At 35.3% G+C, this 13,132-nt stretch overlaps 2 protein-coding genes across 4 annotated transcripts in view; one reads left to right on the top strand and one right to left on the bottom strand.

Moving 5' to 3' along the window:
• Positions 1-3,347: 3,347 nt before the first annotated feature.
• On the top strand, positions 3,348-9,998 carry LOC111388126 (PH, RCC1 and FYVE domains-containing protein 1-like). 2 transcript variants are annotated; one of them, XM_023012802.1, is made up of 9 exons: positions 3,348-4,145; positions 4,318-4,404; positions 4,739-4,828; positions 5,358-5,438; positions 5,572-5,730; positions 5,832-7,955; positions 8,334-8,480; positions 9,215-9,501; positions 9,684-9,998. In XM_023012802.1, exons 1-9 carry the CDS (start codon positions 4,098-4,100, stop codon positions 9,775-9,777), a joined length of 3,117 nt encoding a protein of 1,038 aa, XP_022868570.1. In that variant the 5' UTR covers positions 3,348-4,097; the 3' UTR covers positions 9,778-9,998. The 2 variants fall into 2 exon arrangements, with proteins under 2 accessions (XP_022868570.1, XP_022868569.1); XM_023012801.1 differs by having other exon boundaries at positions 8,334-8,510.
• Positions 9,999-10,567: 569 nt separating this feature from the next.
• The window catches only part of LOC111388131 (haloacid dehalogenase-like hydrolase domain-containing protein 3), a 6,368-nt gene continuing 3,803 nt past the window's right edge, over positions 10,568-13,132 (bottom strand). The window contains exons 4-9 of one of the 2 annotated variants that reach the window (XM_023012806.1): positions 12,625-12,708; positions 12,382-12,457; positions 12,205-12,277; positions 11,786-11,859; positions 11,173-11,266; positions 10,568-10,908 (exon numbers count right to left, since the gene is read on the bottom strand). In XM_023012806.1, coding sequence (XP_022868574.1) covers positions 10,842-10,908; positions 11,173-11,266; positions 11,786-11,859; positions 12,205-12,277; positions 12,382-12,457; positions 12,625-12,708 — 468 coding nt within the window. In that variant the 3' untranslated portion in view covers positions 10,568-10,841. The remainder of the gene's footprint in view (positions 10,909-11,172; positions 11,267-11,785; positions 11,860-12,204; positions 12,278-12,381; positions 12,458-12,624; positions 12,709-13,132) is intronic. The other variant, XM_023012807.1, reaches the window with a different exon arrangement.

Raw genomic sequence — 13,132 nt, 5'->3', positions numbered from 1 at the left:
TATGATTCTTGATGTGCTCATGAGCATTTGCTCATATTTGGCATAATTTATTTATGTTTTCATGAGTTACATATATGTTTAGTATGTTAAACACGAGATGATTAGATAAAATTAGAGAGACGCAGACATTTGACAAAGAACGTTAGCTGTGTTGTTTAGTTATAGTGAATTCTATATATCTTTAATGACATGTTTGGTACGTTAGATTGTTCACGAGAATAAAAAGAAAAGGTTAAAAAAATTGGATGTTAACTAGCTCAAATTAATAAGTTGCTACATCCATGAATATGGTTTCATCAATTACATTAATGAAAATTGCAATTAAATTGTTTTCAGTCAAACTAAAAATTCAACAAAACCTTGATAGAATGATAGTATTTTTCAGCCTTTAAATTTCGGGCTCAATAGCCCAGTAAATAAAGTTCAGCCCATCTTGATTGGGCCGAAGAGTAGCCATTGGATATCGTGGTTGAAGACTACAATGTGGGCTAGCCTTAAGCCTGAAGAAAATTGTGCCAAATACTTAAACCTTATTTAAACTTCCCTTTTAATTCTTTAATTTTTCCTTACATAAAAATTAACATTTTATAAAAGAAAACTGTTATTTCTCGTCACTGATAACCATCATCACTCTATGTGACAATACAATGACATAAAATGATAGATTCAATTACATTCTTGTTTGATTTGATTTTTTATAAAATCACTTTTTACCAATTACCAAACTCATTTTAGAACATACGATCTGTTAATAAAATAATTTTGCAACGTAAAATCTTAATTTTTTTCCTACTTTTTGACTATATACATTTCCAAATAAAATTAGTTCTTAAAAACTTAAAATCAAACAAGGGTTAAATACATAGGACCCATATTATTGAACATATCATTTGACGACATCTAAAGATGATGGCCATTGATGACGATAAATAACATTACTCTTTATAAAAATTGTTTACTTCTCAATCCTACACTCACCCTAAACTTAATTCTGAAATCCATACCCTAGCAACACACACCACCAAGTCCACTACCACTATCGATGACCAACCACCATTGGCCTCGGACAGATATTGCAACCAACCGCCACCATCACTACTACTGCACAAAATATTACTTGTTGAAAAAGGTCAAAAAAATTGAAGCATTTTTTTTTCTAGAATCAGTAACACATGTTACTTTACAACTAAAATAGTATAACACAATGTGTAAATAGGAATGACAAAAAAAGGTGTTAAACTCGATACGTGGAGATCTTGTCCCCAATGAGGCGGGGATTACCTATCTAATCGGGTAAACGAAATGATGGTGGAATGGGAATTGTTGCCCCCAAAGCGGGTATGGAAAACATCATCCCCATCTCGCTGCCCACTCCGTTTAAAATTTATTTCAAATTTAAGCTTTTCATACACAAAAAAGGAGTTATCATCATTTCTAAACAGACATGAGTTATTATTAACAAGTTGAACAAAAATGTAATAATTTTACTAATTAAAGACATAAAAATAATAATAAATGGGGAGTAAGAGAGGCAGAGGACATGCCCCAACCCATCCCACTTTAATCGGGTATGGGGATGGGGTAAGGTGATAAAAATACTCGATGGATGGGAGATGGGAGTGGCCGATTCGTTCCCGACCCGGCCCGTTGCCATTCCTATGTGTAAATTAAGATATCTTATGTAATATAGGCAAAATCAAAAGATTTGCTAGAATTTATTTTTTTTTTCTCATTTTTTATAGAGAACTAGAATTTTTTTTTTTTTCAAATTTAGAGCCTATTTGAGCCCCATTTTTATTCAAGAATGCTTTTTTGGAATATTAGATTGATGGAGTCTATATAGTTGAAAAGATGAGAGAAAATGTATTTTTGAAAATAATGAGATCAAACAAAGTCTAAAACAATTAATAATTATTTAGTTAACTACTTACAAATATATATTTTGTAATTGTAATGGGGGGTTAAACATATATATTTCAATGCAAATGCCTCCTGTGGAGTAATTTTTCGAACATGTGATGGGACTTCAAATTTAATCAACAATATTCAAATGACGTCACTCTACTATGTTGCTTGTGAAGGAGTACAAAAAAGGATCATGCTATACGAACATAGTCGTTGACATTTTAGATGACCGAACACACACACTTTGAAGGTCAAGCATTATTTAATTCATGCAGATCCATGCACTTTGTGCGGGTCCGTCAATCAAGTGGACAATTTTCTTCTAACAACATGCCTTTATTCTACCAAAAAAAGAGAACGAAAAAATCACATACAAAAATATCAAACATAAAGTAATCTAAAACATAAATCCAATTAATTTTAACAAAACTATCATATTAATAATAACGTATTTGAATTCTAAAGTTCTCACCCGAGTAATTAACTCAAAAAAGTCAACCTTAGAGAATTTTTATATAAGATAATATTGAACCTTTACCTTATTTCTATTATGAATAGTCATTTCCAATAAATAAAAAGTTATGAATAATTTTGAAATGAGATCTGTATTCGACTCATTTTATATGCAAAGCTATCTACCACCGATCCAACGTCTTGACCTTTCAATGCTATAATGAAAATTTCGTCGAAGCTTTGAGAAGATAAATGTTGACCAAGCCGACTTTCATCAAAAGACCTAATCGTGGACCTAATTCTCAAATTGGAAAATTGGTGAGATTTGAGGGAATGTGAAATTTCTTAACTTTAGGGGGCAAATGTCAATATCAAGTTACTTTTTGGCCTTACATGTTAATAAACAATTAGGGTGCGTTTGATTACAAGTAGGAAAATTACATGGAAAGAAAATGAATTCCAAGGAATTGAATTACCTAGAAATTGTTTTCATGGAAATTGTAAATTATTGTGTTTGATTGTATAAATTTTTCACGTGGAAAATGTTGAAGTAAAAGTATTTTTTGATGTTCGTTTGACTTTGTTTTATGTGGAAATTGTCAATTTCAGGGATATCCTCTTTTACAATTATTCCTAAAATTTGTTCCCATTGCCAACAATTAAAAAAAAATAAAAAAAGCCAAAAAAAAAAAAAAAGGTGGAAAACCAAAAACCACCTATCCCCTAGGAAAAAAAAAGGTGGAAAATCACGCTTTAAGGTGTTGTACCTAGAAATTCATGGAAAATCAATTCCCTGGAAAATTTTGTCAATCAAACAGGCCAAAAGTGGAAGTTGGAATTCGAATTCCATGTTCCATGGAAAATTTCGTGCAATCAAACGGGGCCTTAGATTCCAAAAGAAAATGACAAAAACATCCTAATCATGAAAATCCTAGATAAAACAAGGCAACTGACTTCCAGTTGCTGACATGGCATTTCCCGGAATAAAAAGGATGGATTCGAAACAGAAAAAGTAGAGAGAGAGAGAGAGAGCGAGAAAATCTGCATTGCACGTTTAAGGGGTCAAGAGCCTGAAGATTCAACACTTTCAATTCCAACAATTGCTTCATTTAAATTCCAAAAAGCCCTTTGAATTTCGAGAGCCAATTCTTTTTTTCTTTTTCCTTTTTTTGCCTGCTTGAAGAGGGCTTTTTCTATGCCTATTTGTGGCCAAAGATTTTACATTTGAGCTCAAAAGAAGACCGATACCCCCTTCTTAATTTTATCTCCTGCATAATTTCTTGAACTTCTGAAAAAATAGATATTTGCAATCAACTCTTGTTGTTATAACACCAATGTGGCATTTGGGTTCAACTATTTTGAATGCTTATGCATGCATGTGAAAGAAATTGACGAAAATATTTTCTTAGGGTTAAAAATTCTCTTTGAGAAGTGATTTCAGCTGTTTCAGTGATCAAAGATCATATCTTTGGGTCCAGTGTAATAGAATCTTGGATGAATTGAGTAAACATTTAGGTGAGCTGTAATTTTTTGTCCCCCAAGAAGTGAGAGATTTTCGTGGGTTCTGTGTTTTGTGGATTTTACGATGGGGTAGATGAAGAAATTGAAATTTGAATTTCGGAGTTTAAGGGTGGTGTTATATGGGGCAGAATAGGATAGAAAGGGCATCATTTTGTGATTATTCAAATGGGTTTTGGTTTAATTGATGATTTTTTGCTCCAAGTTATATCCCAAATTGAATGGCTGATTTGCAGAGACCTAGTCTTGTGGAAAGGGACATTGATCAGGTACTAAAGTTTCACTGTGTCTTTTAGTAGACATTGCAGTCATATGCTGCATCTGTACTTAGAAGTATTGTGTTCACATAAATTCTTTGTATTTCTTGAGGAAATAAGTACTGAAATTTTGGGATAGGCATTTTGGTAGGAATTTATATGCTTACGAAGTGTTTGTTTTTAGGCCATTACAGCTCTTAAGAAAGGATCCTACTTGCTGAAGTATGGACGGAGAGGGAAGCCGAAGTTTTGCCCATTTCGACTTTCCACTGTAAGTTGTAATGTCGACATGTCATCTGTGATTCTGGTCATCCCAAATTTTTGCTATAAGTAGTCTTGTGATAAGTATTTTTTGTTGCTGCAAGTGATGGTATGTTGATAATCTTATTAGCATATGATTGTGACCAAGTATTAACTTTTTGATTGAATTAGAACATATATTATCTTATACCTCTCATGTTTAACCACCAAATAGAAAATTTTTAGGATGTCGTCCTATGTCATTCGTTAGTAGCTTTGGAGAACTTATTCTTTCTTATTAAATGCAATTACATTTTTTTTAATTTTCTTCATTTTAGTTATTTAGTTTGATTGAAAAATTGTAGGATGACTCTACATTGATATGGTACTATGGCAAAGATGAGAAACAACTTGAGCTACGTCATGTTTCAAGGATAATTCCTGGACAGCGTACTGTAAGTATACTGAACTTTTTTCTAATTTTAAGAGATGTTTCATTTCCTCATGAGTTGGTGCATTGTAGAGGCATCGACGTAGAAAGATTTCTATGTTTACATAATTCACTGGATTTGTTTTCCTATAGGAGCTGGAAAGATAATCCACCTGGAACGTCATAGTTTTTCTACCTTATAATCTGCTTTCCCATTTGGACATCTTTGTCTCTTGAATTTATGCTTTTCAATGCCTTTAAATAAAATTTTCGAGATTTTCTGTTCTAAATTAGCGGCAAAAACAAAAGGAAAATCTGGAGAAGAAAATTTATGTGGAGACCTAGTATAGGAATCATGATATATTGATTAATAATGTGGTTTCATAGCATTTGACATTAAAGTAACGTAGATAATATAACAAGATGCACTTAGAGCAGTACATGGAAATTTCGGTGGTCAATACTTTGTAAAACAACCAGAGTTACATGTACCATAACAATGATATTAAAATTTGAAGCATTTGACTAACATCATAGCCATTTTCTTTTGTCAGGCAATATTTCAGCGGTATCCTCGACCTGAGAAGGAATACCAGTCATTTTCTCTCATCTATAGCGACAGATCCTTGGATTTGGTGAGTTTATTGACTAGTTCTTAAGTTCTTATTGAGATAAATGTGCACTATATCAACTGCAAAACATTTGGATGCACCCACCATATTGGCTTTCTCTCATAATCTGTCTATTTCCACTACAAAATATTGACAGATATGTAAAGATAAGGATGAAGCCGAGGTTTGGTTTGTTGGTTTAAAAGCTCTAATTGCGCGTGGTGGCTACAGGAAAATAAAAAAGGAGGCAAAAAGTGAAAGTATATCATCAGATAGTCCACGTGGTCGGAGGATCTCCCCATCAAGTTTTTCTTTTGTGAGTCATATTATCTTATTCTTCTCTTTATAAACAAAATCATCTTAGTGAATTTCTTCTTTCTTTATTTTAATTTCTTCTTTTTCTTCTGTCTAATTTAGTTACCTCAGGATCAAGGAGATACCCAACTATCTGAGAATCTTTCTCAGAGCGGATGGGGGAAAGCGTTTGCTGATATCATTACATACACTGCGATAGCTAAGAGCCCTACACGAGCAGAATCCATTACATATTCTATCAACTCACTGCAAGCTGGGGCTGTAGACAACCCAAATGGCCGAAGTTCTGGAGGTGATACATTTCGCGTGAGTCTATCCAGTGCTGTAAGTTCATCAAGTCAAGGTTCCTGTAATGAAGATTTTGATAGCTTGGGTGATGTTTTCATTTGGGGAGAAGGCACTGGTGATGGGGTGGTGGGAGGTGATGTGGTTAAAGTTCATGGATCATCTAACACCAAGGTTAATTCTCTCTTGCCCAAGGCATTAGAATCAACCATTGTACTTGATGTACATAGTATTTCTTGCGGTGATAGACATGCAGTTTTAGTCACTAAACATGGGGAGGTATTCACCTGGGGGGAAGAGATGGGGGGGAGGCTGGGGCATGGAGTTGAAGCTGATGTTTCCCACCCCAAGCTCATCGAAACGCTTTGTGGCATGAACGTTGAAAAGGTTGCATGCGGTGAATATCACACTTGTGCTGTTACACTTTCTGGTGATCTGTACACTTGGGGTGATGGTACTCATTACTGTGGCTTGCTTGGTCATGGAAGTGAAGCTAGTCACTGGATCCCCAAAAAGGTAGGTGGTCTCATTGAGGGGTTACATGTGTCATTTGTTTCATGTGGGCCTTGGCATACGGCTTTGATCACATCTGCATACCAATTGTTTACGTTTGGAGACGGAACTTTTGGTGCACTGGGGCATGGAAATTGTAGTGGCACCAGTATTCCACGAGAAGTGGAAACTTTAAAGGGATTGCGGACAGTGAAGGTAGGTTGTGGTGTATGGCACACTGCAGCAATTGTTGAAGTAACGAGTAAATCTTCTAACTCTGGAGAATCTGATGGTTCATTATCTGGAAAGCTGTTCACCTGGGGGAACGGGGATAAAGGCCGGCTTGGGCATGGTGATAATGAATCAAGACTAGTTCCTGCATGTATAGATTCATTGGTTGACATAAGCTTTTCTGAGGTAGCATGTGGGAACAACCTTACCGTTGCTCTGACAACATCAGGACGAGTATATACCATGGGCAGTAATGTTTATGGTCGGCTGCTGAATCATGTACCCAGTGGAAAGACTCCCACTTGTATAGAAGGTAAAATTGCTGACAGTATTGTGGAAGAGATTGCTTGTGGTTCACATCATGTTGCAGTTTTGACGTCAAAGGCAGAAGTTTATACCTGGGGAAAGGGTTCAGATGGGCAACTCGGGCATGGCAATAATGATGATCGGGATACCCCTACTCTTGTCGACTTTCTAAAAGATAAACGAGCAAAAAGTTTGGCCTGTGGTTCAAATTTTACTGCTGTCATATGCCGCCATAAATGGTTATCTAGTGCTGATAATTCCATATGCTCAGGTTGTCATAATCTTTTTAATTTCAGACGAATACGTCACAACTGTTACAATTGCGGACTCGTTTTCTGCAAAGCATGCAGCAGTAGGAAGACCCTTAAAGCATCCTTAGCCCCAAGTATGAATAAGCCATATCGTGTCTGTGATGACTGTTTCAACAAATTACAGAAGGCGATAGATCCAGGAGCTGTTCCTCGAATTCCTAATGTTAAAAGTGGAGGTACACTATATAAGCCCAGTGAAACAACAGAGAAGGAGACTGGGACTTCTCTTTTACCTGGAAATATTTCAAGACTCTCTTCCGTTGACTCATTTAAATCTGAAATGACTTCCACATATAACATGAGATCTGAATCAAATAACAGCCGAGTGTTTCCTCTTCAGAATGAAAATATTCAGAGGGCAAGCATTTCGTCAAAATCTACTGTTAGCCCATTTGGAAATTCTAAGAATTTGACTTCAGTTTCTGTTCCTAGTTCTAGAATGGTTTCTCGGTCACCATCTCCTATTCCAGGAAAGTCAAGCCCTCTGAGGTCTGCCACAGCGTTACCATATATATCAGTTTGCACATCAGAAGTAACTGCTGATGATATAAAGAGTGCTAATGATAGTCTAAGTCAGGAGGTTAAATATTTAAAGGCACAGGTAAGCCTGTTTGGAGATGCAGAAATTACTATGGACATGTTGGCATGCATTTTTCTCTAATCTGGACTCCATTAATCTTTCTTCTCATATTAAAGCATTGCAACATATTTAACTTGTGTTAAAATTCTGCATAGACTCATAAATACCTTGCACTTTCTTAATACGTTCAGAAGTGTAAAATTGCTGTGTGACTGCTGTTTTCTGGATTGATGGGGATGGCTCAGTTGTTGCATCCAAAAGTGTCCACTCCAACACCCCCCACCCCAGTTCAAACGCCCTAAATATCCTGCATACATCATTGGAAACAAATATTAATTGTTGCCTTCTGTTTATTTACCTTTTGCTTTTTAGAACCTGACTCTTAATGTCTTTTTTTAGGTAGAAGAACTTGCTAAAAAATCCCAACTTCTTGAAGCTGAACTGGGAAAAAAATCAAAGAAACTTAAAGAGGTGACTGCACATGCAGCTGATGAGGCGGAAAAAAGCAAAGCCGCAAAAGAAGTAATCAAGTCGCTGACAGCACAGGCAAGACGTTGTTCTATGTTCAAAATATCAGTATGTTTATCTTTTCAAATACTCTTAGAGGTACATTTTCGTAGAAATAGTTAGCCAAGTGGTTTCCCTAATGGGTTAGTTTCGAGGAAATTATTCTTGGACATCTAGTGATCTAGTCTGACTGTGGAACTTTCTTTATTGATGAACTTTGTGGATGATCCCCCAATTGAACAGTGATCCAAACTTTATGTATGTTTAATACTGGCAACATAGAAGGGTCGAATCCGATCCTCATAAAAAGCAAGACCTGCTATGGAGGGATGTAATTCATGTCACGTGTAGACATTGAGTGCCCTACGAACACAAGAATGAATGAATTATTAAGTCATTGCATCTACACAAAATTTTTGCCCTTTACCATACTTTCTTATGAGTTACATCAATCTTGTTTCCTATACGGTCTATGCTCTTGTCACATTTGTCTATTGATTGAAACGGAGAATATTACTTTGTATTTTGAGTGGAGATACAAAATAGAGGATCAAGCACCCTCAAATACAGTAATGAGACGGTCAGGATCTCAACCTTCAATTCATGGTTGCATAAGATTGCGTGAGATTACATATTATTTTCTTGTTTCTACTTTTTAATGATCATATGTTCTTCCTGTCATCTTGCTATTTTGGTTCACTTATAAGGAAACCTCTGATTCTTGTAATGGTTGAATAGAGTCTAACAGTGTCAATGGTCCAATTTGCCGGCAGTTAAAAGAGATGTCTGAGAGAGTGCCTAAAGAGCATATTGCATGCAGAAACATGGACTCTAAGGCTGAGCAAATGCTGAACAACACTGGTCGACTATCTAATGGAAGCGGTATTACAAGCACAACCTCTCCTAAAAGTGAGTCGAGTGACAACTCGACCCCTTCACCCCTATCTAATGGAACCAAAGTGCAGAAGTCAGAGCGGATAATACAATATGAAACGGGCGTGTACCTGACTCTTATCCCCTTACAAAATGGTGTCAACGAACTGATACGAGTTCGTTTCAGGTTATCTCTTTTAATAGCTCTTTGATTCTTTCCAAAATTCTTTCCATTCGTAAACAGACACAAATCTATGGACAGGTTTTTGTCAGATGTAAGATATTTTGCTTCAACGGAATTGTTTAGCGGTTACTTATTGGTTGATTTACATTGATCCGACGAGTGAACATTTTTTTGGTTTTCTACAGTCGTAAGCGTTTCACAGAAGACCAGGCAGAGAAGTGGTGGGCTGAAAACGGAACTAGAGTATGCGAGAAACACAACATTCAAACTGCGACGTAGTTTGAGGCAAGCAGTCATTACAGCAAACTTTTCAACATCAACTTTCTGCCGACTGGAAACTGTAAATTCTTTTCTTGGGGTTGTTTTTCTAGGTCGGTTGAACTTACGTCCTGGGTTGGAGTTTTAATGGTAGAACGATAAGCAAGAACGAAGAGTTCAGTGAATTATGAATGCTCATTTCAAAAAGCATGAATATTTGCACTGTTTATCATGTTTGTGCAGGTGTGTTTTTGTTTTTGTCTTTTTATTTTTTATTTCCATTTTTGTCTTTGAGAAAATTCAGCTAGAGAGCCCGTAACGATCCGGCAAAATTAAGATTTTCATTAAATTTTTTAGGTCATATTGCATGTTGATCAGATGCAAGTATTCAAAGAGGTCAAATATTTGATGATTCCATCATCCATAATTGAGTTGCAAAATCTTATATATGAACCGAATTCTTTCGTAGTAAAGAATTTCGTTCTAGTTGCTTTGAAATACAAGGTTCCGCTTCTAGCGCCAACATGCTTAATCCCACTCATGAGTTCTAATTAATACGTTCTAAGTAGAAATATTCTGAAACAAAGTTGTAAATTTACACCCGTGGCTTGTAATACACAATCATAGAGCCTATGAATAATGATATAAAGCGCTTATTCATTTTATCACCTTCCTTAACATGTATAATTCTTGTTTTTATGCATATCCATTCTTCCTTGCATTCTACATCATGGTTAGCAAATTATCCAGCAATTAACTGGCAGGCAATCAGACATAAAATTAAAAGAAAAAAAACAGAAAACATAATCCATAAACTTGAACAAGATTTAGTCCAACACCATTGTATTTTCAAATTCCCTGGATTTTTGATGGCTCAATCAAAAGAGTGGAGTGTACAGATGCAGTCCCAGAAAAATTTGACAAAATCTTGCTTATTGTATGTCCTAATGCATTTACCAAACATAGCGTTTTTCGTTGTGCATGTCAAAAACTCATAAGATAAGAACAAGGCCATGAATATAAAATCCGCCAAGGAAATAGCACCAAGAATAATTACTGAACTGCAATGTCTACATCCTCAAAATTTATGGTTCCGGCAAAAGGATGCGTTTTTGTATATCTGCAAAGGTTTTGACATCAACACCCCATAACCTGCATTTTCATATAGACCATAACAGTCAAACCACAAGCTAGTTTTTTATTTTCACATATTCTGAATTTCTGTATCGTTCAACTAGTTTGAAGATGAAAATAGAGCCTTGTAAAAACCCTCTTATATCCCGTAGGTACAAAATTGAGATGGAAATGTGATCGAATCCAAATGGTGATGTAACAACATTTGATCACATGCCACTCGTTGGCCATGAATGAAAATAACTAGCGCATATAGTGAGTACTATAACACTGTTAACCTACCAGCAATCAATCCCAACGGCATTAGCCCCTGCTTTGTCAGCCTTTGTATCGTCTCCAACATGAACTGCTTTGCTGGCATCTACAGAGATTTGATCTACACAATTGCCAATATTAAATTTCTAAGATAACTCAATTTCATCATATTGTTATATGAAGGGTATTAGTCAGTGGCAAGTACACCAAATAAACTCTACAAGTACGTAACTAAGTGGAAAAGTAAATGGAGCTAAGCTTAAAACGTTTACTTACAAGTTTACTTAGAAGTACATAAGCACGATTTAAAACAAGTATTTTTTTATGTATCAAACTTGAAAGTTTTAGTTATTAATTTTGATAGCAAGTAAAAGTATTTTCAAAATAAGTAAATTTTTATTTTTATTTTATTATTATTTTTTTTGAAAGCGAGAAAAAAGGCAAGTTAACATGTTTGGAAACTAAAAATATACTTTTCTAGGTAACGTGTGCTTATTTTTAAGCTTAGACTAGCATGCTGAAGCGAAGAACTGCGTGGTTGGTTGGCCATGCTATCTCAAAAACAAGTGGAAGAATATGGCGAATAATAGATAATCAACTGCATTGTTCATATAAAGGCTCTTGGTATTTTAACACATACCCAACGCAGCTCTAAATATGTTTTCGTCTGGTTTTTCATATCCAATCTCTGAGGATATGATGACAGCATCAAACCTAAACGAAAAGAAACAATAAAAGATCAATGAATGTCGTTTGTGGATTTACTTGGCTCTATTCTGCATCTGCATTAAATGAATGGATATTTTAGAGTACCACATTCCTCAAAAGAAAGATAAGAAAAAGAAAACAATTTCTGATGGATATACCATTTTCCAATATACATGTCAACGAATCGTCAAACACCAACAAATAAAAGTGAATTTGATGAATATTATCACAAAAATAAAAAAAATTCATGGTCTTTAAGAACAAAATGCACAAGAACTCAATTACTAATATTGGATTAAACAATCACTGAAAGTAACAGAAAGCATAAACAGAGAAAATCTTGATGCTCACAGATCTAACACATTCAGATCCTTAAGTAGCTTCCTCAAGCGGGTGTCAAAATTGGAAACAACAGCCAGTTTAACTGCACATTTATCAGTACTTTATAAGTAAAAACAAGGGAAATTAAGACATCAATATTTAATTTAAATATTACACATGTAACAGTTCAAGAAGATACTTGATGACCTCCAGAATCTTTCAGAAGGGACATTGTTTCATAGGCTCCATCTGGAAGATGCCATGCATCACCATTTGCATAGTACTGATGAAAGCAAATACAATAGATGAGATACTAAAAAGCTGATAAAACTCAATTACTAGTATGTTTCACGAGTACAGAATAGATACATTCTTCAATAGTTCTTGCGCTACACAACAAGAATTTTGATGCAACAATTTATTTGAACAGCTTAACCTCAAAAAGTTCACCTTGTATACTTCTTCAAAATAATTATCACTGTCGCAACCAGTGGCATCTGAAACAACAAGTCTCCAAAATGGCTTACCATCACCCTGTCAGTTATTAATAATGTTGGAAACCATGATGAAAACGATGTTAAGAGCAAGACTGCCGTGTGGTTGAAGCGTTAGATTCTTCACTTTATCGTGCAATTAGTTAATTAATTTTCATACGGTAACACAATTGCAGTTCCATTTCCACTAATTGCGCTTGAAATCCTTTTGTTTGCAAAATTTAACATGTAGCAAGCAGATATAAAAACTACTCACAAAGTCAAATATAAAAGGTGGAAAGAAGTCGAAAACTAACAAAGCCCCTAACTATTGACAAGCAGTTTTCCATGCCATTCAATGCTTTCATATTGTCTAATAAAACACCAGTTAATGATGAGCTAGCTTACATAATCTCAAGATGTCACTCTTCCATTCCACCTGAAACTTCCCTCAAAATATCAGGTGTGAGGTCCACCAAGAGGGG

The sequence above is a fragment of the Olea europaea genome, unplaced genomic scaffold (assembly GCF_002742605.1).
Source record: "Olea europaea var. sylvestris unplaced genomic scaffold, O_europaea_v1 scaffold456, whole genome shotgun sequence".
In the NCBI taxonomy this organism is placed as follows: Eukaryota; Viridiplantae; Streptophyta; class Magnoliopsida; order Lamiales; family Oleaceae; genus Olea; species Olea europaea.
Note: the sequence above shows the minus strand (reverse complement) of the source record. Positions and strands in the feature narration are given on the sequence as shown.

Excerpts from the sequence above, each read along its gene's own strand:
- LOC111388126 (XM_023012801.1), top strand. The coding sequence starts at position 4,098 with ATGGCTGATTTGCAGAGACCTAGTCTTGTGGAAAGGGACATTGATCAG. Across the intron at positions 7,956-8,333 it reads TTAAATATTTAAAGGCACAG|GTAGAAGAACTTGCTAAAAA; the intron begins GTAAGCCTGTTT and ends GTCTTTTTTTAG. Across the intron at positions 9,502-9,683 it reads CTGATACGAGTTCGTTTCAG|TCGTAAGCGTTTCACAGAAG; the intron begins GTTATCTCTTTT and ends GGTTTTCTACAG.